Source organism: Daldinia decipiens (assembly GCF_022478715.1).
Source record: "Daldinia decipiens strain CBS 113046 unplaced genomic scaffold F4813scaffold_5, whole genome shotgun sequence".
Lineage (NCBI taxonomy): Eukaryota > Fungi > Ascomycota > Sordariomycetes > Xylariales > Hypoxylaceae > Daldinia > Daldinia decipiens.
In genome coordinates, this window is record NW_026054548.1 from 902,625 (window position 1) to 928,744 (window position 26,120).

Below are 26,120 nucleotides of genomic sequence, written 5' to 3' on the forward strand. Positions count from 1 at the left end.
TACAACTCTCATGCTGTTACCATGGTGAAATGTGTAAGAAATCATAGCAATCCGCCAACCAAAGGCAATACCGGCCGAGAGCCTATTACGACAACAAGCTGTTGCCACGGCAGAATATTAATGTAACTGCTACCATATTCCAAAAATAACCAATGTATGATTTGTTACCGGCCTTTATTTTGAGAGCCATGTTTCCCATTTACCTTCAGTCTTACTCAACTTACTACTACATACAGCACTATCGCGCCTCTAGCCGGCTTACTATGACTAGTTATTTCGGCAAATGCTTCATTCAACCGTCCTTTTGGATGTTAATATGAACTACTTCTACGGCGAGTCGCCGCTGTTAAGATATAACCATCGTTGGTCCCAGGCCCATAAGCGTCAAGACAATCCTCATACCAACCAGATTGACATCGAACATTCATCATGAAAGCATCTATTGCTTCGAGGTTCCTCGTTCTCTTAGCAGCTTCGACCTCTGCGGAGCTCGGGAAGCGACAAGGCGACTATCCTCAAGGCGGCTATCCTGATACCTGCGGCGAAGTCAGATTGGACGACGCAACGATGAATCCGCAATACCTCACGGGAGACTGCGATGACGGCTACGGTTTTACTTACAAAACGCGCCTCGATCTGAACCTGTAAGCACCGCCTTTCTCCCAACCGTAAACGCCGGGCACCTAATGCAAATATCTCTAACCTAGGTGCTACTCCCCGAACGAGGATGGCATCATGGTCCCGACCAACCGGGGTATTGGGTTGAACACTTCGCAAAGCTACGCACCCTGTGTAGATTGCTTCATCGGCAACGGCTACGAACTCCCTCGAACCTACTACGCCTGTGACTGTATCGGTCCCCATGGTGGGACTTTTGCGCACAGTGGCGTCTATCTGGGTGAGCCAATCCCGCAAATCGTCTCGTTCGCGTGAGCGATGACTGACGAGTTTTCGAAACAGACAAACTTATTTACAATAAAAATGGATACCTCGGGTGTTTCGATAACATTGCAGAGCTTAGGCCTTTTTAAGCAAGGGATCCCGTAAAACTGTTTTGGATGAAGGCTTCAGATGTACATCTAGTTATATTATATTGATATTGGAGATATCACACATAAAGACACCCAGTGAAGCCTATATACTATACGTGGGTAATATGGCTTGACAGGTATGACTTGTTATGGCTCAACAGGTTTAACTGTTTATTAACTATATTGAAACTTCGCCAGGGAACTATTTGCTTCTAATTATTTCAGTTTCTTTTAGAGGATTGGAAATCATATGCCTCTATAGTGTATAAACCTAGAGTAAGGAGCCACGCTTGTTCTCACTTTTTAAATAGCAACTTTAGCTAGGGTGGTCAAAAACGAGGCTCCTAGGGCTGCTTGGCTTTTGTCGTGTATACTACATGTATAACATACCTAAACTCTTTACTATTGATGAGAATATAAATTACGATATGGCCAACTGCTTTTACCATTTTACAATGTAGCCTGTAGCTTACCTAGATACCCAAGTTTACCTTATAGACATGGGGTTTATATATAATTCATAACACCTTCGAATGTCAATCACACCAGGAATCACGGCGGACAGATGTATCAGCGGATAAACGCCTATAAATTTGGAACTAAGGGGTTTATTACATTCCAGGCCTCCTTAGTGAATTCTTGCCGAGTATTAACAAACCTCGGCCAACTGCCAATAAGAGGAACCTGGATGCGAAGTTATCTAGGTACTTCAGGTTAGAAACTGGTGTGTGAAACAAGTGTAACAAAAGCCCAATGATTTGACTAAGGCAAAATAAGCCGTCGAATTCTGCTCTTCTTTCCCGTTTACCAACTCAAGAAGCAGGGCATCCACAACTACCCCTGGCGTGGAGCCTATCTACTTCTCATTCTGAACTCCATGACCATGGCTGACTGCGTTAATGCACCTCCCACCACCACCAACAACAACCGCAACCAACTTGCCTCCCGAACTTCGTTGCGCGGTATCGTATACGGTCTTAATCTCGCCCACCTCCTCCACACCCAGGCAGATGCGTTTCTACGCCATATCACCGTAGGCGTATAATTACGATTGGCCTTCTTGAAGATAAGGTGTACCATGTAGACTTAGGAAGTCTTTTTGGGCACCGCAGATCCGTTCGTATACTTGCCAAGATCCGTAGCATCGTGGAACTGGCGCGCAACGCTCTTGATGCCTTCCCAAACAGAGCGCACAGCCGGAGGGTTACCCTGGGCGCCAACTAAGGAATCAACTCTTGATTCGAGCCTTCTGAAGGAGTCCTGAACATGTGTGCTTTGTGCGAATCTAGTTCGGAGGAATGCAGTGTATATAGTAATAAGAATCCAAGAACGACGTTGGAAGAATACTGCCGATAGAAACAATCGGAACCAAAGTAGAATCTCTAGGGCCGAAACAACAGACATTGACGTGTCATAATATTGCTTTACGAAGTTCCCGATGGCCTCAGCAAGAGGGCTAGCGGACTGCGGTTTGGCACCAGGAGAAGCACCAGCGGGAATCTTATTGGGCTGGATAGTGGGAATAAGGTTGCTTCGCGTATAGGTTGCGACGTGGAATATGGAATAAATTCCATACGGAAACAGAGCGAAGGTGTACTGAGGAGCTAGGAACCATACAACTGCCATGGCTTTTAAAGCGAGTATTAGCATTTTCGCACACGATACAAGGAAATGCAGCTGGCATACCAAGATATTGAACGTTCTCATCTGCGAGAAGACCTAGAACTCCTGGACTCTTGGCCCCGACCTTCTGTCGAGCTCGCCATGTCTTGTATACAACGATCCCGTACGTTAGGGCCGCCGAGAAGAAAGCTGTGCGATAGGTAAACCGAGCCCAACGCGAGGTATAGTTGAATGCGATAAGGCCGATGGAATATCGGAAAAGACTTAAAAGAAGTAGAAGGTGTCTATAGAATATATCAGACGTCAGTAATCGAGTTCCTCGTTACACATTACAATGCCAGCCTTGAATCGAGGAAGCGGGCCTCGAAACGAGTCGAGGAATGTAACAGGACTTGACGTACCCGCTAAACCAGGCAACTGTATTGTTGATTAAATGTTAACGAAAGTTGCATGAGAATTAGGGATAGGGAGCTTGGGGGAAAGGTTCGCAATCACTTACACTGTAAAGTCTTGGCCAGAGCTAGAATCCTCTCACCGAGAGGTAGACTCGCAGAGGGCGGAGGAGCCATTTTCTCGGAAACGGCAGGAAAAGAAACAGAGGTAGTCTTTATTCTCGGTTGGAAAAATAAAGTATTGAAAAAAGTATCAAAAATATATTCTCGGATGAAGGCGTAGTCGCGTGCTACTGTTGTAAGGTAGAGAGGATAAATGTTGGTGGGTATGAGATGTCTTGAAGTTCGATGATGTCGTATTGTGTCGTATTGGCAAAAGAGAGCTGAAGAAGCTGGTGAGGTGGCTAGATTTGTACTGGAGGTGGGAAAAATGACGACGAGAACCAATGCTTTGTGTTTGTGCAACCCACTTTACCCACTTTACCCATTCAAGGTACAAATCGTACTTATGATGACTTTACATCTGTTGACCTAATGAGTACGTACATAGGTAAGTACGTACATATCCGGTTGTGGCCGGTGCGTCATCAAAGTTGGAAGAAATATGGCCCTAGCTTCTAGGTACCGTACACTACCTAATGTATGTAGCTTCTACCTTGCACATGCCCGCCTGATATGTGGATGTTACCTAGGTAGGTAGGTAGGTACCTTGGCAGCCGCAATCCAGACAGAGCCGGCAACAAACGACCTACTAGAAGCCTTTCGTCATAGCAACATAACGCCGAGTCTAAACCGCATCCACATCCACACATGCAGCACATCTTGCTTTCCAGTTTCAAGCTCTTTGCTGTCTCAGACTTAGGTATTCTACCTACGTGGCATAACGGCAACGCGCTATAGAATATCAAGTTTTGAATAATATCTGCAATTTAACGCCACTATTAGTCGACATTTATACCGTGTCATGCGTGACGAGTTACCAATCGCGACTTAGCGCTGTGAAAGCTACATGCCTGCCTATATGTACCTAATGTACCTAAGGTAACTAAGATACCCTAGCGTCATCTCAATACGTAACCGAGAAGCACCAATCACGACCTTGTTGAAGTTAATGCGAGGCATATCAATACAAGATAATTTAGGCCACGAGCTTAAGAGGCAGCAGCTTCTACTATTGCAAAATTGCATACATTAAACACGCTTGGCCTAATTAGCAATCAGCTAGCATGATCAGCATGATCGACATCAGTAGCATTAGCTTCTACTATATAAACGATGAGTAAAAGGGAAGTGCATATAATGATATGTACACCCAATTGGCTGTTGGAATAGTTGAGGTCCCTTACCCTTACCCTTACCCCTCTTTTTCATCGACGAGATGGCTTGGCTTGATCTGGCATCAACACGTGGATCCTCAAACCGACACGGCTTATCCATAATCTAGCAGTCAGTCAGCCAGTGAAGCTTCCCAACCGACACGCGGGTATATACTAGGTTAGACGGCCGTGACAGAAGATAACTGGCCAAGATGGCGACGATCAGCTCAGCAGCCCCGCGCTTCAAACTTGTGTTCCGCGTACCCCCGGCAGCCTTAGCGTCCGTCAAAAGCGCAATATTCTCTACGGGTGCGGGTCGTTATCCGGGGCCGGGCAATTACACGGAATGCTGTTGGACAACCATGGGCACCGGTCAGTTCCGGCCCGGAGACGCCGCAAATCCCCACATCGGGAAAGTCGGCGAGCTCGAGGAGGTCCCGGAAGCTAGAGTGGAAACACTCTGCGTCGGCGAGGATACCGTTAGAAAAGCCGTCGAAGCGCTGAAGAAGTGAGTAACGTCGTCGATGGATGCGCCTAGCTATATAGGTATTTATCGAACTCTGCTAACTACCTATCCACTTGGACGCGGATAGAGCACATCCGTATGAGGAACCGGGGTATGAAGTATACAGAGTAGAGGATATTTAACCTCCTTGAAGCAAGGAGTAACAGCGTTATCTATACAAATGGGGTGGCTCATGGAACTAGTTTGAGTCTCATGCAGGTACATTTCCATATTATGGAAGCTAATGAATATATCGATATTCATGATTTGACATAAGCTAAATCGTCAAGTTGATTGCAGTTGCCCCTATTCATATACTATATAGCGGCTTTGTTTCCCTAGCGGAAGAAAATTTTGGGGCCTAAAAATGTGAGATCTGTCACCGGCCTCTTCTAATTGGTCAAAAAGTAACCCTTCAATTCCACTGACTCTGGTGAACCCCCACTAATACATGCTACACTGCATGAATGCAATCTTCTACGACTCTTAGAAAGCATATAAGTTTATGTCTCTACAGTAACTCTGCCTCTCTAAACTATCAAGTCTTGATACTCCTATCGACGACCATGGACAGTTGCACAAAGAGCGACGACCCTCACCTCTCTAACACAGAACAAGTACATGTTCAGATTCAGCCTCCGTCAGACAATGACATAGAGAAAGGCGGCCACATCAAAGACCAGCCCGACGATGCAGAGACTTCGCCGAAGCAATCCGTGTTCAAATCGCTCGGTTGGCTGGACCGCTTCCTGGCTATATGGATCTTCCTCGCGATGGCCATCGGGATCATACTAGGCAACTTTGTGCCGGAGATAGGTGACGCCCTACAGAAAGGTCAATTCGTCGGTGTCTCGGTGCCAATAGGTGCGTTATGCCTCATCATAAAGCGATATATTACTCTAGATGTTTTAATTTGTATTAACGCACAACACTCACAGCCGTCGGGTTGCTCGTGATGATGTACCCCATACTATGCAAGGTGCGGTACGAGACCTTACATGAGATATTCTCGCACCGCGGCGTCTGGAAGCAGATTGCATTTAGCATCTTTATGAATTGGATTGTGGCTCCGTTCCTAATGGTTTGTAACATTCGGTTTATGACAACTACGATGAGACCAATCTATCTCTATGCTCTTCTGCAACATTGGCTAATATGGCTTTACCTATAGCTAGCACTCTCATGGGCATGTCTACCAGATAAGCCAGAGCTTCGTACAGGTCTGATTCTAGTTGGCCTAGGTAGATGTATCGCAATGGTATGGGTACCTACCTTATAGAATATGGGTTCAAGAACAATAGAAGGCTAACTCGTTCTCAAAGGTACTAATATGGACGGGTTTGGCTGGCGGGGATAGCGAGTACTGTGCCATTCTCGTGGCAATCAACTCCATTCTCCAGATGGTATTATTCGCCCCCTTGGCTGTTTTCTTCATTCGCGTGATCAGTCGCGAATCCGACCCACTCGACATCTCGTACGAAGTCGTTGCGACAAGCGTGGGAACTTTTCTCGGTATCCCACTAGGTGCGGCGATGCTGTCACGCTTTGTACTGCGCGCCTTGGCTGGTTCGCAGTGGTACGACCGCGTCTTCTTAAAATTCGTCGCGCCGTGGTCTCTAGTTGGCTTGCTCTACACGATCTTAGTCCTGTTCGCTTACCAGGGCCAACAAGTCGTCCACCAGATCGTGTCAGTTTTGCGAGTTGCCGTTCCCCTTATCGTATATTTCATCGTCATCTTCTTTCTGACGCTCTGGATTACGTATCGGTGCGGATTTGGGTATTCCCTTGGCGCCACGCAGAGTTTTACTGCTGCCAGCAATAATTTCGAACTTGCTATCGCTGTGGCCGTTGCAACTTATGGTCCTAACAGTGACCAAGCCCTGGCATCTACCGTTGGGCCGCTTATTGAGGTACCAGTGCTGCTTGGGTTAGTGTACGTCGTCAAGGCGATAGGGGATAGATGGGCCTGGAAAAACTAATTCGTATGGTGCTGAATTCGAACCAAGGCATAATGTGTCTGTAACTAAATAATATCAAACACATTGACGTGAAACAATATTTGTTAGTACCGATCACTGCCTTTGTTCGATAGTGTGCCGCGAGAAATGAAAAATAGGGGTACAGCCTATAACTCAGTCATTGGTGTCCTTCTTTTCGCTTCTCTTACCGAGAAATAATATAACGAAAATGCAAGAATAACACTAGTATCTACTATTTATGGTTTGTCACTAAGGCTAATCGTAATAGAAAGCTAAATGATAGATCCATTCGACGTATCATTATATATATCACAAGTCTCGCATGGCCAAGCTGTCAGAGAAACCACGCATAGCCATAGGTATAGCAGTGAGCCCTAGCTGCTAAATACACTTGATATTCATCCTATTCTTCTCTAGGAGTTAAGTAATTTGTGGTCCATGTTAGAAGATTTGAATCTTGTGATGTCCAATAACTCCAATCCAGTGGACACAGGCCTAGCTTTCCCAGAAGCGCAAAACACATGTTCCATATGACTAGAATCCAAGTCCACCTAGAGAGAGCCGGTAATATATAATACAAGTGTAGACTAAGCAAAAAGGACTTGATTTTGCCGAGGACGTTGTATCGTAATGTTATTGTGAGCACTAAGTCCATGTCGTTTAGAACGCTCTCCTTCTGTAATGCGAAGTCGACTTGGCGGTCTTGATCAAGTTTGACTGTTCTGGCCGCCGGCATGAATCTGTCACGAGACCAAATACGGTCCTGTAGCTGGGCTGCAAATAGCTGCTCGGCACGCTCGCACGCAAGTATACTCTCCTGGTCGAGAATATCCTCGTGAACCTCGAGTAGGGGCGTCAACAGAAAATTGCGTGGATTAAAGGCGAACACCGCAACTATCCGTTTACCGCATAGAGCATCGGCTACCGCAATAGCACCGGTATTCAAACCCTGTCGTGGAATATATTCAAACACTGCTGTAACTGAGCCTATGGGTTGTGGTATGCCATTATTATGCCGTTTCCATCGGTCTTCAGGAACGGCATTAGTCTGTCTAAGGCTTTGTGCGTGGACTTTGTTATAATACCGAACCCACAGACGGTTTGACGGTCCGGTTGGACCTTGGAAATTTGCCGAGGCAAACAGCACCATTATACTCCGCGTCTGTACACTCAGGACATCCCCTGTGTCTATAAATCGAAGGCGGTAAGGCGGTACTCTTGAGTCCTTGCATACGTGGAATACATCCTCCCCTATGGAGGACTGTGACGTTGCCGTCAATCTAAGTGCTACCAGAGCACCCTTAGCTTGACAGTGTAACACCCCCAGCGTCCCTTCTCTATGGGTCTCGATGATAGGTAAGGAGATGCGCAACCCTCTATTAGTAAGTTCGTATGCGTCCGGTAGAGTTTCGCCCACGGAGCTAGTGATGTTGCCGCTCTTCGAGAAAGCAGACACGGATGGTGCTAATAGAGAATCCGCCTTTTCAGAATCCCATGCGAATATTGAATGGTCACAATGGGTCTTGATGATTTCCTCTTGTAAACGGCGGAATGCACTCCGCCCTTCGCCATACAGAAGCGGCATATTAACCTCGAATATCCCAAGCAGACAGTAAGCCTCGTCTTCGAGCCGGGTGGTTTGACGGTTTGCCGCCCACGACATTCGAGTTGCTACACTGAGAACCGAAGGGCTCCGCAACCCCTTTAGCACAGTGGCGTCTATATTTGTGATTTGGCAGATCAACTTAAGTAAGGCGCCTTCTCTTGTGCCCAAGAAGTTCCAGCCCTGGCCAAAGAATCGAAGCTCTCGGGGCGCGATTAGCTCCTGCAGTGTCCAACCCCGTGTAAACCACCTCGCACCCTTGAAAGCGCCGATCCAGGGCTGTAGATCTGGATCGCTCTCTGGGTCGCTCTCCTGGCCACCTTTCCCGGTCAAAGGCGGACATTCCCAGGGTACGTCTTCCATGTAAACATAGCAGACTACGCTATCTTTATACCATCTATACATGGAGTTGATAGACTCGGTCAGTTCTGCGCTGCTAGTCTTGTCCATGCATACTGTATCTATCCAGACATACTGTAACCCGTCTTTCTCTGCCTGGCGACACATAAATTCAATTTTTCGATAACCTTTCCTCGACTTGGCCTCCGGTCCCGAATACATTTGAAACGTAACCTCATCCTCACCCCAGGTATGGGATAGTATAGCAAAAGGTGGCTCATAACCCCCAAAATTCTCGAGTCGCATAGTAGTCGTGTTGATAAGCCACATGGTAGTCTCGAGTAAGATCAGCTATAACGCTGATATGTACCTTGGGTAGTCCTAATTCAAATAAAATAGTATATTAAACGGATCGTAAGATTATATTCCATATAAAGTATCAGTCGTATAATTTAATTAGAAATAAAGTTAAGTTATGTGCTTACCTTGGGTAATATATACCTACCTCTTATATACAGGTATATATGTGTATTTTCACCATGATGCACATCTGGAAAGGCGGGGTTACTATGCATCTCATTGGCTATACTGGTCGAATATATGCGAATCTTGCATTAGGCAGTAAGCCTTGCAAAGTGTAGCCTACCTAAAGAATATGTCTTAGCTGAGGGCTAGGACTGTTTCCATACCTTCCAGGCTTGCCTCGTGATAAAGACACCGTGATAGCGAAGCACCATGCTATCTTAACTCGAGCATCGTTTTACAAAGTGCTAGACTTAACTTAAAAGAATTCCCAGCTAGAATTCCTCAAGTCAATCAAGGCAAATTAAAAGTGAAAATTCCAAGGCTGATTCTAATTCATCTATTCATCGCTTCTATCTATATCTCCACTAGAAATGTCCTCGCAATATTCGTGCCTAGCAACTTGAAATCATCCGCGTAATGGTGCCGTATCAAATCGGCAATGGCAAAATGCTCTTCACTTTCTGCGCCTTGTATTGCTCCGTCGTATCCTGTCTGCCCTCGATCATGACTGAGCGCCCCAAGGCTCAATAGGAATTGTACCATATCAAGCCTTCCATACAAGGCAGCCTTGTCTAACGCAGAATAATACCGGGTTTCAGACCACTTCTGTGAAGGTGCATTCACGTCTGCTCCCCTTTGGATCAATAAGAGCGCCACTTCCATATCCCCCTCGCCAGCAGCAATTTGCAGGGCCATACCGAAGTTATAAGAACCCTTCATTCCCGGAAGGGCATTCACATCCGCTCCTTTCATTATCAAGAGTTGTATGACTTTTATCATATTCGCCCGATCCGTTGCTGATTTCGGATCAAATAGACAAGCAGCTTGGAGCGCTGTCGACCCCATCTCCGGTCCTGCGGGAGCATTAATGTTAGCACCCATACGTACCAGTCGCTCGACCAAAGCCATATGGCCTTTGGAGGCTGCGGCCTGGAGTGCCGTCATTACTCCATTCTTTTCAAATGCGGGCATATTAATGTTAGCTCCCATACTCACTAACTGCTCGAGTAGATCCATATTACCTCGGTAGGCTGCGGCTTGGAGGGCGGTACAAGGAAATCCGGTATGACCACCTATATAATATGTGTTGATATCCCCAAGACTCTCTAGAAATTCTTGAATTAACCCAGGCGGGCTTTTTCCGCATATTAGACCTGGAAGTATATCAGCATTCAGCATTGGGGCACCGTGCACACGAAACAATTCAAACAAAGACACCCCCAGCCGCTCCAAGTCGCTATGTCCAGGAGATAGATATAGAGTGGCACAGTCTGCCAATATACACACTTCGGGGCTGGATAGGTCGTGACGGTCCAATCTCGAAACAAAAAATGTAATGAGATCAAGAAGAATTGGGTCGATCCATTCATCATCCCAGGCATGGACAAGAAGGCGTTGTAGAAATCCGGCAGCGTTTGAATGGTGGGAGTTACTTTTCCACTCTGCGCCGTGGTCGATTAAGTGATCGAGCATTGCCAAACTTGCTAGATTGGTTTCTTGCATGGAGCACCCTTCAGGAAACTCTTCAAATATATTTGATCTCCATAAGGTACTTGCCAATCCAATTACACTCCACGGTACTGAGTCGATAATTGCCACAGCATTAATGTCTGCACCGGCTTCTAATAGCCACGACACCGCTTCGTAATTGTCGAGACGAGCTGCCGTAGACAATGCTAATACACCATATTTGTTCACATTAGCACCAGACTGGGCTAGGAGCTTCAAGATGTCGATGCCTTCTTCCTCAACTCCAGCCTCTAGGACGTTTGAATCTATGACTGATCCTGACTGAATAAATATTGTTAAAATGGGTGCAAAGTGTTCGTCGTAGCCGTGTGTGCGTGCATGCGTCACTATATGCCAAAGGAAATAACCGCTACCTAATTGCAACGAAGTAAGATTTGGGCCAATTCCAAACTCGATGAGGCTTCGAATAAGGTCTGTGTCGATAGCCTGACGTTTATCAAAGAATTGCTCGGCAAATACCAACTCCAAGAATGCAGTGCCATCAGAGTCAAGCCGGGCCGGTCGTGATGTCCAATACTCTCTGAGAAATTCGCATCCCCGCTTCGCTGAGAGGCAAAGATCCGGGCGGAAGAAAAGCCGAGTTGTTTGAGTGCTGTACGGTGCTAATCTATAAAAGGCTTCTACATCTAAGTAGTAACTTTGTTCGAGGATCGTCGGTAAATATTTCTTAGGGCGTTTATCCCTTAAGATTGGATTTAGTGATATCCTATCGAAGTCGTATTTGTATGTTGCGTCGACATTCGCACCGCTTTGCAATAGCATATCTAATGCTCGACTTTGGGACTTGTCCCCGAGGCTGAATTGTATTATCATAAACGTTTCGTCGTAGGATTTCCGAAAAGAATTTGGTGGATATGCGTGATCTCGTTTTGGGGAGGTTGAAATGGCCCGAGTACCTAAAGCAGAAATAAAGATGCAGAAAGTAGAAACACCAAATCGAACTTCACAATTCACGTCACATGTTGTTAACAGCAGCTTCAGACATTCTATGTTGCCAGTAGCAGCTGCTTCGATAACAGCAGGGTTTTGATAACCCTTAATTCTGCCATCAGCACGAATTCCAGCCTTCGTTAGGCTCTGGATAACATCGAGGGCATTCATCGACGCAGCGAAAGAGAGGTACAGTGCTCCCCTAGGGATAATCCAGTTGCGGTGGACAAGCCCGACCATCATCAAGGAAATAAATGCATTTCGATGGCCATATTTACCAGCACAGTCTGCTAAGTATTGCCACGCAGTCCTGATTGTAGGAAGATCTTCTAGGAAGAGACTTTTTAAGACTTCTTGGGGAATTCGGTCGAGCAAAAGTTGAATAGCATTAGGGCATCTGCTAAAGTGACCGTGACTTGTTTCCAACTTATTATTGGAAATTAGATGAAGAACTTTTGATAGGAGGTAAAATATGTCCATGTTTAATGTAAGTGCCGAAGAAGAGGGCGTATGACTTGGTAAAGGCAACTTATGTGGTAGGAATTCAGCCCCCCATGCCTCAGGCGACTCTAGCTCGGATTCGAAATATATAGTGAATGGTAGAGATTCGAAGCTTACTGATAGGTTCAGTATTCTGCTATATTCACTTGAGCAGTGTAAGGTGGCAGTCATGTCTAACACCAATGTTAATTTGGAAATTAAGATTATTATGTAGGTTAGTATAAAGTGTCTTATATGGGTTAGGTACTCACGACATATATAGTTACTGAACTTGACCCACGGAATACTCCATAAGGCAGTGATAACGCCCCAGGAAGAAACTTCTAACAATTCCGCAAGTCTACCTCCTTGGGCTTGGTAATTTATTGAGGAACCTATATGGCTTTGTGATGAATTAATCGTGTTTCGCGTGCTATATATCAAAGCCCCAGGCGATGATGGCGCAGGTGGCATCGTCATTGAAGAAGCTAGAAGCCGAGGGGAAAGGCCTTGAGATCCCTCTTGCCATTTTGGCAAGGCATGAGGCACGAGGTACCCGACAGGTGATGGTGTTCTTACAACTACGTCTCTTGGAAGAGGGATGTCTTGACCTATATTAGGGTCAGCCTCTAACAATGTAGCATATAGATAGGTAGTAAAGCGCTTGAGCTTGGACGAGGCTGGGTTATACCCCTTACCATTGTCTACCAGTCGAGCTCCTGATCTTCTAATATCCTTCCACACTTTGTGCTGTGGAATTTCTGTCCCGTTAAGATAGACCCCGGTGGGCTTGTCGCCTCTCTTTAGGCGATGATGGTGCACGGAAACCCAATCGGATTTTTTGAGTTTTTTGCGCAAGTGAAGCTCATTGCGGAGTTTGGTTTCGTAAGTCAACAAGCTGTTGATATTATTAGCAAGGCAATTGGAAGATAGTATACGCTGACATACGAATTGACAGGAAATCCATGTTCGCTTTCCATGATCTCCTTTACTTCTTTGAGTGTTCTCCGCTCTGTCTGATAGAGCCTCAGGAATGTGAGTCTGTGTTGTTCCCATATCCCTTCTCCAGGATCTGGATCTGGACGGCGGCGTTTGACAGATGGCATAATGGTTGAGTTGTCATAAAGAGAATAGATAGCGATGATAGGTTTGATGATGGTGGAACTTTTGGACAGCTCTTCTTTCTGGTTCTGATAATGGGGAAGACAGCCATATATTCAAACTTAGAGGGAGGGGGGGATCAGGCAGCGTAGGACTTTTATGCTCATACTACCCTACCTACCTTGTCGACATGTCCTCGTCGATATGTCCTTGTCTGTCACGAGGTGGGACCAAACAATAGGGAAACAACTTCTATCTACGAGGGCCTATGTCTACCTATACATAGTAAACACGCCCTTTTTGTCCTGGATGTCTCATCCAGAATCCTGACATTGTCGATATGTTAGCTTTGTGGCTGATTCATTAAGCTGCGTCCAAAATCTGTCCTCTCTTATTGGACTGTCCAAAATCTACACTCTCTGATTGAATTGTCCAAAGTCTGACTGCTTTGATTGGATCCAATATAGCCTTGCTGCAATGTCCAAATTCTTGTCCAAATTCTGAATGTTCCTATTGACGCAGTCCTTAATTGACTACGGTAGTAACAAGGCGGCTTCTTATTTAAGCCCAGTGTTTAATGCTTAATATTGATACTAATGCCGATGCCGATGCTAATGCCAATGCTCATGCTATAAGCCTATATGTAACTGCCAAACGACAATTAGGTTACATATGGCCTCCTATTCCCAGTGAGACAGTTTAAGTACTTGTTTCCTCGTCATGTAGTCTCCTACTATATAAGAAGATAGCCCCTACTATCTCTAATGATCATGAAGCTATCCCTAGAAGTAAGTATCCAGACTCGCATTTACTTCAGTTATTTCATCCTAAACTTAGGATGACAGTTTCAAACGAGACAATCATTGGGATAGCCACTTTGCTCATAACGTGCCTTCTTCCAGGTCTCCGTTTATTCATACGATTCATTCGTCGTCACAGGGCTCAACCAACCCAGGAGAACACAACTATTCCCATTGGTTTAATCTCTGGGCTTGACGAGATACCTTCACTTGAGAGGGGGATGCTCTATACTACAGTAAGTACTAATTACCTGGTATATAAAAAATCTCAAGCGGTTAATGCATAGGACACGAGCATAGAGGAACATTAGGGTTGACACACTCATAATCCGGTCATCGAACGTGCCGAGCCCACACTGGGACGTTCATCAAGACGGGTCGGAACTCGACACTGTCCACAGATAAAAGTCCCGGAAGACTTACATGGTGGATGCATGAGCGAATCAATATATTGATAGCTACATACGACCGCAGCTAGAAGAAAAAACTTATTATAGCTCAGGTAATTTCGATGGGTACACCGAAAGGGCTAAGTATAAAACGATAGCTGATTTTGACCTCGCAGCACGAAGTCTAGACTACAGCTACAGATATAATCGGGTTGGAGATGATAATAACGATGACTCAGTGCTTAGGTACATATATGGTATTATATGGAGATGTACGAGGATATTTTCTTAAGGGTATCACAAACAGGCACGAATCAGTTTCATGGAAGATATTTTAAAGTTATAGCAGATCGTGTTGATTCTATCAACATTATCTATCTATTCGAGGATTGCCCTCTATCGAACTAGAATTGTAACACGTGAACTATTGTCACGTCATCAGTACTTTTTCTGTCTCAGTCCGAGCCAAAGACGCCTAGATCTAATCGTAGCTGGTAGCTAATAGCTAATCATCATCTCATATTGCTTTAGGTTAGCCAAGAGATATGCCATGTCGTAACCGTGGATCCGAACAAGAAGGTACTCTTGCTATCTCATCAATCATTCATCCTTCGTGATACTCATTAGAAAAGGAAATCAAGAAAATTCTGTCGTGTGAAGGGATCTCCTTCTGCTGGGGTAAGCTCCCGGGTTTCTGATAAATTGGTCTCCAAGCTGTCATTCTCCAAAACATATGGCGTTCATGAAATTGTGAAAATCTGAGATGTCCCCGTCCTCTGGTACATATGAGGGGGCGAAGGACTGTAGTCTCGCATAAAAAAAATCAATGGCTGGGATATATGCCTTAAATACGCATAATCCGGATAGCGTAAATATCATTCATCGTAAGGAAATCGTCAGGTCTGGTATAGTCGTATACAAATAAAAAAGTGCGTTAGTGTTGAAGTAGGTTAAGAACTTGATTGTTGAAACTCATGACGGGGGTGATTGAGAACGTCTGCGATCGCTGCCGCGGTTTCGTAATTCTCTCAATCGTTGATCGAGATAAGCCAATCGAGATGCCAACGATGGTCTAGATGGCGATCGTGCTTCCGAACGCTCCCTGATTGGCTGCTGTACAGTCGCAAAAGGTCGGCGTAAAGCTGTTAAATTGAAATTAATTGGTGCTGATAGTCTATTAGGGAAACTGTAGCTAGAACCTGCGCCAGAGAATGGAGATCCTAGGCGACGTGGCTGCACAAATGGGTCTTGAGGCGCTGCCGCTGAGATGGTGTGTAAAACCGATGAAGTAGAAGGCTCTCCGTAATGGGTTTCCTTGGTGAATACATCGTCCTTTTCCGAAGCTTCTTTCCAGAAAGCGGCTGCTAGGCTCGGTCGCTTTCGCGGTAGGTCCTCAACGTCCTTCACCGACCTCCGCTTTTGTGTTCCCGAGCGCGATCTAGTCAAACGAACAGGCGACTTGAGAACCTTTCGAGAGCCTAGAGAATTTGACTGCCGTGGCGGGGTTATATCGGCAACAAAAGAGGATGATGAGCTGGGGCCGTAGCTCTTAGCCATGACCGGAGATGGGAGACGGGCAAGTTCCGGAGATGGGAGTGCTTGTCTAACGATAGTCTCAACATCCTTGGTGAACTCTGGGAAGGGTTCACTTTCGGAGCTTGTGAGTTGAGCGAGAGGGGCATCAAGCTTCATAGTATCCGAAGTGCTGACTGCCAAAGAAAAGGCCATATCGCGAGCTGAAAATGCCGCAGATGACTGAGCTGGGACTGATTTTCGATTCCAGCGACGATGAGCCGCCTTGTGAAAGGGTGTAGGACTCCGGGACTTGTATCGCCCTGGACTAGCGGCGGCCTTCATCCTACAAAGCTCACGTAGGTGAGCTCGGGTAGCTGCACACGTATGGGGCCATTCAATATATGGTTTGGCGGACTCCGCGGTAGGGGTGTTGCTTCCACTTTTCATATCCACTGTTAGATGTCCCTTAGAACCTTTCCAACTTCTTTTAGCCTCGCGTGCGACGCGCAAACAGACCCCATTAGGAGGGATACGACTTCTACCTAAGCGTATCGGCGTTACTCGCGGGTCTTGTAGATATAACATGTAAGTCGACCATAGGTGCGAGTCCATAGCCTTGGTCCATGGTGCTTTTCGCGACCTCTCTTTGTGCGGTACATTTACATTAGTATCAGACTCGAATTTGGGGAATTCTAGAGCCTTAAGCTCTGGGCTCATATAATTGCTATCCTCAGAAGCATGCGAAAATTGGCTGAACAGCGAAGAACTAGTCTGAGTGGAAAATGCTGTTGACGGCCTGCTAGACTCGTACTCAGGACTTGACTCGACATCCGAGTAGCTCCACTCGGACCCAACAGACCAGTCGGGGAACTTTGTTTCGGAAGGCGGCGCGAACTCTATTGCAGGTGTCTTCGGGGGCGAAAAGGTTGGCGCGTTTAAGTGTCCGTATATTCCCATGCTGTCGGGCTCCTCTACCTCGATACTTGGAACTGGCACATCTGCTGCCGCGACCGACGCCAAAAACTGCTGAGTTGGCGCGTTTAGGTGCTGAGACACATGTCGTCTCTTTAGTTTCAATCGTGGCCGTGGTGGAGATGGTAGTCTAAACTCGTCGCCGGGGGCAGAAGGTTCGGGTGTCTTCGGCCCCTGACTTAGACCACGACTACTGGAATTGAATTGTAGCATTGTGGAATGTGAATGGCGCATCGGCGGTTCCTATACTATCCGCCGCGGTAATCCTGAATCAATCAGATAGACGCATTCATGACCGTTCAAGAAATCCACCTCATTAATCACACCGGCTATTAAGACGTCGGGGTCTAGGATACCATCGGCGCAAGTCACAGTTTCTCGAAGTACGAAGCCAGAAGAGTTTATGTCTATATCTGTTTTGTCGCACAATTGGGAAGATCGAAGGAGTATCTCGTAGAATCGCGGTTAGGTTTTCTTAGTTGATCGATTGTGATAGCGCATAGTTAGAATTCGACGGGAATGAAATGGGCGGGCTCGTGGACGGGCGTTCGCAGGATTCACGTTAAGGGAATAGGTGAAGTCGTAGAGTAGGTAGTATGCGATCGCGCGCGTGCTTCGTGCGTAGGTAGAATAGTGGCTACCACGAGGGGGAATCGGTAGCCACCCTCCCAACCGAAAGATTAGGGGAGGAAAAGGAACGACAGATTAGGTATTGAAAAGAAATAGGAGGCAAAATGTAAAGAGGATGCGAAAGAGAGGATAGTTAAGGTGTGGGCTTGAGAGGGAATAGGTGGATGGGTAGTAGAATCACGTTGCGCTGCAGGTGCAACTGACAGGGGCCGATTAGGAAAGACTAGGATTGAAGACTTAAACAGAACTAGGAACTTGTATCTCTTGTATCTATCGATCGTACATCGTAACTGCGTACTGATCCTTACACTAGCCCACTGGAATTGTACTTTGACCAGAATCAGCAGGCGGGAGTGGCACTGGCGCGAACCCTGCGTGCTGATTCTGGCAGTTCTAGCGGCATGAAATACAGCGCTAAGCCGTTTATAGAGCTAAGGTTTACTAGAGACCCCACTACAGGGAGTGGGAAACTTCAAGCGGTCAGTTGGGGTTCCTTGCTCCAAGCCAATGCACAAACCTCCAAGACTAGGGCTTAATGTGACTTTAGACCTTATTTTCTAGCAAGTACATCTAACATTAACCAAGGTAGGTAAACTAGGTAAACTAGGTAAACTACCGCTATGTATGTACGTGCTACTACTACATGGATAGGTACTAGTCGACTAGGTACATGCAACAAGAAAATTTTGAACAAAGGGGTAAAGAGAAAAGAACGAGAAACCGAGAGACACGGGGGGATACCTACATATCGGTACGATTGTACTGTAAAACAGGTCGCGGATATTTTAACAAGGTTGTAAATCGGTGGAGAAAAAAAAAAGTTGCTGAACCTTGAGAAGAGCAGAAGTGGTACTTGGGATATGTGGCCGAAAACTGTTAACTTCCTACTTAGTAACTTAGTAACTTACTTGTCTTGACGCACTTCTGCTTGCGACTTGCGACGACTGGCGCCGCTGCTCATGCACTCCGGACAGCAGCTTTGGCCAGCGGAGGGACACGACAGGAATGCATATGCAGTGATCGCCAAGTGGGAGGATAAGAGGATAAGAGGATACCGATGATAGGCAGAGGGCACAGACGCTGAGCAAGACCCCCTAGCCGCCAGCCCATATGGGGGGAATTGGATGGAGTTGGATGGAGTGGAATGGGGAGCTGGGGTTCCAGTTAGATCCAGAGGAACGTACCCGTGCGAATTGTCCGTATGCTCACTGTACGCGTTTGACCAAAAGCGCGAAATCGAGTGGACGAGAATGTTTCATGCAACGCGTGAATTCACATTCTCTATTCTCTTATTCGCTCGACCTGGCCGATTTCGTTCGTTGGATTATGCAGTACCGCGTACTGGAGCTTCGTACATGCCACTGCGAACAACACATATTGCTTAGGCTTTCGAGTTCTAGAAGACCCCAAATATACCCAAACGTAAGTGAGGCAGTGTTAACATACCTAAGGACCTAAGGACCTAAGGTAGTCGAAGCTGTGATTGTGAGATCAAGTTAGGCAAATTTAGTGGCACCTAGCGCATCCCGGGTGTCTCCCGTATGTATGTATTGTGTTTGGTTGTCGCCACCCTATTCGTCTGCTATCGACTATTAGTCGACTCGAAGTACATAGGATGCAAACACGTAGTAAAATGGGTATCAATATGAGTGGAGTTTAATCAGAGCGCATACCTAGCAAGCTGTTGATCGCGCTCATTTATTCTACCCAAGTTTCTCTATGACAGTAGCTAACCCTAGGGATATAACTAACCTAGGTTAGGAGAATGTGTTGCGATGGCGGTTAGAAGATCTGTGGTACGGGCGAGACCCGACCTTCAAGGTGAGACATCATAAAATGTGGCGGAATGTGACGGCATGTGACGTGACGCGACCGTTCAATGTCTCGAGGTGAATATTGCGGCTATGGAAGTACATATCTAGGTTACCTAGTACGTAGGTAGACTGCAACAATTCTTCTAGACTACCTGCGATTTCCATATAACCGAACGGAGCTGACGATAGAATAATACCCAAGATTTGTCGGCTTCCAATTGCCATAAAACTTCTTTGTTATAGATATTACGAAGACGAACCAAAGACCTAAGGAAATACTATAACATATAGAGGATAGCTTATAAGACGAACCCTAAGCTAATAAATTGCAAGAATACATAGGTAGACAACGACTTCAATATCCACTAAATATAAGCGGTTATTGTGATATCGATGGCGTTATTAATAGTGTAACTACAGAATTGAAGGTTCTCCCACCTGAGAAGTCAGAAATGTATAGAGTTGGTTAAGACAATTCATGCTTACATCCTTAAAATACTTAAATGGTACTTTCATCATATTCTTCACGACTTGAGTTAACCATTATATCATCTCGAAAAGAAAAAGAAAATTGTAGCCTCACTTTCAACCCCATTTACTAGCGGGTTGTTTGACTGACGAATCGGAATGTTCCGTTGAGAGAAAACGACGCGAAACTAACGCGAATCGACGCGTAAGCATGCCTGTACTCCATAAGAAGCATGGGAGGTTTCATTACTTTTACCCCACGTACATTCCACATGGTCTGGGAGGTTGATTCGGTTCCTGATAAGTGTCAAGAATATATTCTATACGAACATCTCTACGCTCATTGGGCTATTTGGTTCGTGGATTTTTAAAGACCTTGTCTGACAACTTTCTATCATGATGCACTTACATACATGAAGTAAAGTGAGCATAAAGACTACCCACGCAATAATGATTGGCTGAGAGATAGGGTAAATCCCCATTACGTGAAGATTGACGCCATTGAATACTAGTCTTACTATAAAATCCGTTCCTTATGCATCCTCTCTTAGCGGAAGCCCAACCCATTATACTACAGAGGTACCTACATGATACCACGAGGGCTTGGTCCTATTCCGGACAGCCCCGAGGATCAATATGGCCTGGCCTGCATGTACACTTTCGTAAATCTCTAGGTTAAGGTCCTGTCTTCGGAGATCATTTACAGGCTGATGTTGTACGGCATAACGCCTCACGGTCTAGCGGCCGTGTGCTCAATCCCCGGTGACGATCTCGCTGTCACAGAACACCATCACCAGATCTTATGAAATCATTAGGTTACTAAGGTTTCTTCTTCCACCAATTTATTTAAATATAGGAACTTGCTGTACTTATAGCGACTAGGTTTTATAGAAACCGGCTGGAGAATTTCTTCCATAAATCTTCACAACGAAGCTTCTTAAAGCATAGCAAAAACTTGATGCTTCGGTCAATAATCGGCATGCACTATACACTACAAAAACGGATAAATATTGCTTTTAATTTCTCCTTACGAAGTATGCCGATTGATATATGCATCATCAGAACTTGGTCATGCCTTAAGCTATAATTCGCGTCAATAGAACGTTAGAAGACTTCGTAGAATAGGACTGTCGCAAACTATTGCCAAATAGCTAATCAAGTAAGAGATATAGTGCATAAATACCTAATATGAAACGTTTGAGAGCAACGAACGACCTGCGGAGAATTATGTACAGAGATGAGGTATGTATGCCCGTTCGTATGTACCTATCTATTCCGAAGTTGGAGTGCATATGGATGTATATTTGATATCCACTTTGATATTCCGAATTAATGTCCACCTACATAGCCACTGATAGATTATATAAGCGTTTTATTTCACGTGCTTCTAAACGGCGCCAATTTATGTATGTGGCAGCTGGCCAGCTGACAATGTCTGTGCTCCGAATGATGTCGATTAAAAAAGCAATGTGGAGCCTCAGTTTGCTTTACACCATCACTCCATTCAACAACTCCCATAATTGGCCCTGGCGCAACGTCTCCTCTTCGGATATTATCTCATGTAGTTACATTCAACATGTCGACCACTACTGATATTATCACACTTGAAAACTTTGCATCTAAGATGCCACGATGGGACCCCAACCTCTCCAACCACCTTTATGCCCTAGTTGATATGGGAAGGTTTGTCACATCATCACATCGTCACCCTGTTTGTTTTGAGATTGCAGTCCTTCCCGAAACCTAGCCTAAGGCACCTTACATCTATCTATGCGAACTAGTGCTGTCTCTTCTATTTACTTCTTAGTAACCTTGTGATAGCAATGGCATACGATTCTCTATCTCGGATCTATCGCCTCCACAAAGTCGTCTTCTCAGATGTCTATATCGCGAGCGCGCTGCTATTTCTTTATTTGACGCTCTCTATACGTCAGCTTCAAGTGGTCCTTTGACATTTTCTTCGGATGTCATTACCCAGGTGTCTAAGACCCTGGCTCGATTCAAGTCTATCGCCGATGACTATGGCGTACCGACAGAGCATATCTCTGTATTCGCTACGGAAGCTATGCGGAAGGCCCAGAATGCAGCTGCTATGCTAGATGCTGTCTTGGAGAGTTCGGGACAAGGCATTCAAATACTAGCGCCAGAAGTCGAGACTCTGTTTGGCTCTATGGGTGCAAGAAGCGGGTTCGACACAGTGAACGGCCTGTTTCTTGATTTGGGAGGTGGTTCGGTGCAGATGACTTATTTGAATTCTTCTATCGATGGCTACGAAATTGCAGCTGCGCAAACTGGAAAGAGTCTACCATTTGGAGCTGCTAAGCTGATCAAGGTCCTAGAGGGCGATGAGGCAGAGGTTCAAGCTGCTGCTGTGAACAGTTTGCAAGAGGGCATGCGAGGTGCCTTCGCCCAGCTCCAACAGCAGTTTTCGCCATTACGGGAGACACAGATCAACCAAGATAGTGGCGGTGTTGACGTCTTCCTGTGCGGCGGTGGATTTAGAGGTTATGGCAGCCTTCTAATGCATGTTGATCCTATCCAGCCATATCCGATCCCTGCGGTTGGGGCATACACTGTCGAAGGCTCGTTCTTTAGCCAGACCGAACACATGCGCAAGGTAAATGCCGAATACGAGAGCAAGATCTATGGCATGTCAAAACGACGGCGCCAGCAATTTCCGGCTATCGCTACAGTCGTAGAGGCACTGGTCTGTGCCATTCCTCGAATTCACACGGTAACATTTTGCAGTGGTGGCAATCGAGAGGGTGCTCTATTTATGAAGCTCCCCAAAGCCGTCAGAGAGAAAAGCCCCTTGCCACTTCTCCATCAAGTTAGTTGCAAGGAACTTGAGATCTTGCAATCGGTGATCGATACTGTGCAATCGTCTCTACTAAGCAATATCGATCTCTCCAACATCCCGACTGTGTTTACCTTAGGACTTGGTCCACTCTTTGCCAGCAATATTTGGGCGCGCATCGGAGAACCAAGTGGCGCCAACGCAGCATTTGAACTACACCAAGCTATTAACCGTGACCCTAGTGCACCTGGTTTCAGTCATTTAGCGCGAGCAGTCTTGGGGTTGACCCTTTGTTATAGATGGGGAGCCAGCCTTGGCCCCTTTGATAAACCACTTCAAGCTAATCTACAAAGACTTGTCAGCCAGTCAACCCCCGAGGCCAACTTTTGGGTGGAATATCTCGGCGCAGTTGCCAATCTGCTTGCCGTGCTTTGTCCAGCGAGCCCAGATTCTACCGATAGACTGAAAAGGGTCGTCAAGTAAGTAGCTTGTAATGATGAATTGTTTGCATATTACATATTAACAAGCGTATAGATTCAGCTCAACAATGAAAATCACAAAAAAGAAAACCAAAGTTCAACTAACAGTTTCATTGTCTCCGTCAGTTTTACAAGCCTTGGATACGGAAGAACTGGTCAGCATTTTCAAGGGCGTTGGGAAGTATCGAGATGTCGCAGACACGACCGAGAGGAAGGTCGAGCTCAGTGTCCAGAGAGGAGCTTGAACTTTAGTCATTTCGTCTTAAATATAGCCCCGATGTTTTGGGCACAGCAAGTGTACTCGCTCTAACTACAAGCTACTATTATAGCTGTCTAAGAGTATCATACACCACTTTTCAAACATGGTGAGAACATGACACTTATGCAAACACAACCGAAACGACGACCCTCGCAGTTTTTACTAGGGAATGTCAGTCATAACCCCCGCGACGCTGATACCGGCAGCGAGTGTCGTCGAACAAGTAGTATGCCTTTTGAAATGTTTCCTCCTCCTTTCATCGCGAGGCATAATGCAAGCTCAAATGCGGTAAATGGGTATCAGCCTGTCGCTAAACTCCTTCGCTAAACCATCGATCACCCAACAGGCCAAAAAATGAACTCATACCGAAACTCTGTTTACCAACCCCGAACCGAACCAGGTTTAGAAGACATAAGAAATAAAATTACCCGGGATCCTCGTGCTACGACGACACGTCTATCGCCTGGCTCGCTTAGGCGCTCGGGCTCCAGCTCTTGTACCGCCTCTTTGTGCGCCGATCAGCAGGACACAGAACAGTCGGTCCAGCGTGGAAGAGTGTGGATAAGTAGTACAGTCTTGGATGGTCTGGTCTAAAGTAAATGGTTAGTCCATTAAACACTTTAATTTCAGAGAACCTCCATTGCAACATACAGAACTCGTCTCTGCGGATCTCCACCCTCCTGAAATCGGCATTCAAATGCCTCTTCGCTGCGCTCAGCATCGGGCTTCCGTCTTCAGTCATAGGTTCCGGCTTCTTTTTGCTGAAACAGATCTCGCACATCACGACTAAGTTGCTGAAGACGCTCGTGGTTATGGTTTGGATTTGCAGCGGGTCCCCGCAAAGGTCTATTGAACAATGTGAGCCAGGTCCTTGTGTTCTAAATTGGGGTGGTCTCATTACCTTCCGATTGATTGAGCTCATATATATCCCGGTACATCAGAATAAATTCCATCATACAAGCCCATAGGGGTAATCGCTCATGCGGTTTCAAGGCCGCGTCCAAGGTCTTCCAGAACTGCGCCAAGATATCAGACTCGAGCGTCTTCATCCTGAAAACTATGATCCGCTTCAAGTCTTGACAGATCTGACTAGGAAGCTCCTCTAGACCGGATCCGGGATATTTTTGGCAGAAAAACTTCTTTTGGCGCCAGATTTTATACATGCACCTCATGTCATAAACTTTGCGAACAAGAGAGTACTGGCGACATGTTAGTAGGTTTACAACGTGAGGGGTTAGTAACACTAGACTAACATATGGTAGAAATGAGTGTTCATCCTGGGCATATCTGCTAACTAGAACGTCTAGAGCCGATTGGAAGTCAGAGCTTTCGTCTGTGAGCATCTGCCACGAAGCCCATTTTATAAGTACAACATCCTCGGGCGCGCCATGGGGGTTCAAAACGTATTGAGGAGCTGACTGTCCTGGGTTGGCTTGCCACCTCTGCCATGTTTGACTATTATTGTGGCTGCTGTCGTTGCGCGTGACCGAAATTGCTAGGGGTTGTTGGGTCGCAAGACACGGCTTGAAGTATACGTCCCAACGTAATGATGGGTTACCTCTCTGCGATGTAACAGGGGGGTTTACTTTCATCTCTGCTAGGGTCAGCTATTCAGAATTCCATTCGAACCTAAGCTCAGGTGACAGTGATAATGGGATTAACATACTCCAGATCACATGAAAGACGAGGTCGCTGCTAGCGGAGAGACGGCGGAAACACATGTGCTCTGCTAGTTCGCCGTCGTCATCGTTGCAGTACTTATTGGCGTCACTTTTGCAACGCGAGCAAGGGATCTGTTGGTCACACTTCTAGTTGATTAGGAAGGAAGCCGAGATACGACCGTGGCTACTCACTGGGACCTTGCGCGTCTTACACCGGAAACAGGCGCCAATTTTGCGCATCTGGGCGACCTTATCTGGGTTATCTAGGGGGCGATGTCGCTTGCCACGGCTAAGTGGCAATTCTCCCGACGAGGAGCTGTGATATGAGAACGACGCAGTTCCGTTGGAAGAGGCTGGGGAGAGCGGGCTACTACTACTACCGAGTCCCTGGATTTCGGCTCCACTCGAACCTAGCGTGCCGTCTATATCCATGTGCCATGGGTAAGGCTCGACGCCGTTAGGTCTGATCTCACGAGCTGGCACAGTGAAGCGATCATCGTGTTGCTTGATCTGCTCCACGGCTTCCTTGAAGTGGAAAGAGTCCTCGGTGGACCTGGGGGAGGATGCGCCGTCTTCCTCCGAGGGACCGGAGGTTAGCCCCGGGATAGAAGAGGCGTCAGAGCGGCTCCGCGAGTCGGCATCGGCGGCTGGGGATCCTTCATAGAAACGTTTATAATCAAAGTACTGGTCGAATTCATCCGGTGGGGCAGGAACCTTGGGTTGTCTCCTCTTGGGGAGCCCGCCAATAAAGTCAGGGATCTCCGAGGTGATCTGGGATAGGTCACTGTTGCTCATGTTGGCAGTTGCGTGGCTCGTGTAAGTCGCCTGTATATGTAGGTACGTCTCTTTGTCAGACCGTGCACGAGACAAATCAGCACACGCCAGCGGGTCGCTTCGGTACCTGAAGTGGGGGAAAACGACGATAAGTGATGTTGAGGACCAAAGGGGCACAAGTGATGAACTGTCATGAATTCCTGCTAAG

At 46.3% G+C, this 26,120-nt stretch overlaps 9 protein-coding genes across 9 annotated transcripts; 4 read left to right on the forward strand and 5 right to left on the reverse strand.

Moving 5' to 3' along the window:
• The first annotated feature begins 107 nt into the window (after positions 1 to 107).
• Positions 108 to 1,530, forward strand: F4813DRAFT_268715 (uncharacterized protein). The gene is made up of 2 exons (XM_049240354.1): positions 108 to 644; positions 708 to 1,530. Exons 1-2 carry the CDS (start codon positions 430 to 432, stop codon positions 931 to 933), a joined length of 441 nt encoding a protein of 146 aa, XP_049102909.1. The 5' UTR covers positions 108 to 429; the 3' UTR covers positions 934 to 1,530.
• Positions 1,531 to 1,601: 71 nt separating this feature from the next.
• On the reverse strand, positions 1,602 to 3,625 carry F4813DRAFT_348854 (uncharacterized protein). The gene is made up of 4 exons (XM_049242127.1): positions 3,154 to 3,625; positions 3,056 to 3,071; positions 2,718 to 2,938; positions 1,602 to 2,659 (listed from the first exon to the last, which is right to left on the reverse strand). The coding sequence occupies exons 1-4, from the start codon at positions 3,221 to 3,223 to the stop codon at positions 2,118 to 2,120; spliced, it is 849 nt and encodes a 282-aa protein (XP_049102910.1). The 5' UTR covers positions 3,224 to 3,625; the 3' UTR covers positions 1,602 to 2,117.
• Positions 3,626 to 4,404: 779 nt separating this feature from the next.
• On the forward strand, positions 4,405 to 5,172 carry F4813DRAFT_268757 (GTP cyclohydrolase 1 type 2/Nif3). Its single transcript, XM_049240355.1, has 2 exons — positions 4,405 to 4,870; positions 4,956 to 5,172. Exons 1-2 carry the CDS (start codon positions 4,575 to 4,577, stop codon positions 5,008 to 5,010), a joined length of 351 nt encoding a protein of 116 aa, XP_049102911.1. The 5' UTR covers positions 4,405 to 4,574; the 3' UTR covers positions 5,011 to 5,172.
• Positions 5,173 to 5,433: 261 nt separating this feature from the next.
• F4813DRAFT_386356 (arsenical-resistance protein ACR3) lies at positions 5,434 to 6,846 on the forward strand (the record flags this gene model as incomplete). The annotated part of the gene is made up of 4 exons (XM_049246402.1): positions 5,434 to 5,731; positions 5,806 to 5,948; positions 6,039 to 6,125; positions 6,190 to 6,846. The coding sequence occupies 4 exons, from the start codon at positions 5,434 to 5,436 to the stop codon at positions 6,844 to 6,846; spliced, it is 1,185 nt and encodes a 394-aa protein (XP_049102912.1).
• A 268-nt stretch (positions 6,847 to 7,114) lies between these two features.
• F4813DRAFT_268759 (HET-domain-containing protein) lies at positions 7,115 to 9,317 on the reverse strand. Its single transcript, XM_049240356.1, has one exon. The coding sequence runs from the start codon at positions 9,116 to 9,118 to the stop codon at positions 7,250 to 7,252; it is 1,869 nt and encodes a 622-aa protein (XP_049102913.1). The 5' UTR covers positions 9,119 to 9,317; the 3' UTR covers positions 7,115 to 7,249.
• A 160-nt stretch (positions 9,318 to 9,477) lies between these two features.
• Positions 9,478 to 13,359, reverse strand: F4813DRAFT_400096 (uncharacterized protein; the record flags this gene model as incomplete). The annotated part of the gene is made up of 4 exons (XM_049248236.1): positions 9,478 to 12,447; positions 12,526 to 12,864; positions 12,952 to 13,151; positions 13,202 to 13,359. The coding sequence occupies 4 exons, from the start codon at positions 13,357 to 13,359 to the stop codon at positions 9,668 to 9,670; spliced, it is 3,477 nt and encodes a 1,158-aa protein (XP_049102914.1). The 3' UTR covers positions 9,478 to 9,667.
• Positions 13,360 to 14,875: 1,516 nt separating this feature from the next.
• F4813DRAFT_348860 (uncharacterized protein) lies at positions 14,876 to 17,991 on the reverse strand. The gene has a single exon (XM_049242128.1). The coding sequence runs from the start codon at positions 17,262 to 17,264 to the stop codon at positions 15,516 to 15,518; it is 1,749 nt and encodes a 582-aa protein (XP_049102915.1). The 5' UTR covers positions 17,265 to 17,991; the 3' UTR covers positions 14,876 to 15,515.
• A 3,417-nt stretch (positions 17,992 to 21,408) lies between these two features.
• Positions 21,409 to 23,706, forward strand: F4813DRAFT_268833 (Ppx/GppA phosphatase family-domain-containing protein). Its single transcript, XM_049240357.1, has 3 exons — positions 21,409 to 21,625; positions 21,764 to 23,218; positions 23,274 to 23,706. Exons 1-3 carry the CDS (start codon positions 21,519 to 21,521, stop codon positions 23,461 to 23,463), a joined length of 1,752 nt encoding a protein of 583 aa, XP_049102916.1. The 5' UTR covers positions 21,409 to 21,518; the 3' UTR covers positions 23,464 to 23,706.
• On the reverse strand, positions 23,704 to 26,064 carry F4813DRAFT_269073 (uncharacterized protein). The gene is made up of 6 exons (XM_049240360.1): positions 25,331 to 26,064; positions 25,144 to 25,282; positions 24,731 to 25,071; positions 24,379 to 24,676; positions 24,129 to 24,323; positions 23,704 to 24,067 (listed from the first exon to the last, which is right to left on the reverse strand). Exons 1-6 carry the CDS (start codon positions 25,931 to 25,933, stop codon positions 23,934 to 23,936), a joined length of 1,710 nt encoding a protein of 569 aa, XP_049102917.1. The 5' UTR covers positions 25,934 to 26,064; the 3' UTR covers positions 23,704 to 23,933.
• Between the last annotated feature and the right edge of the window lie 56 nt (positions 26,065 to 26,120).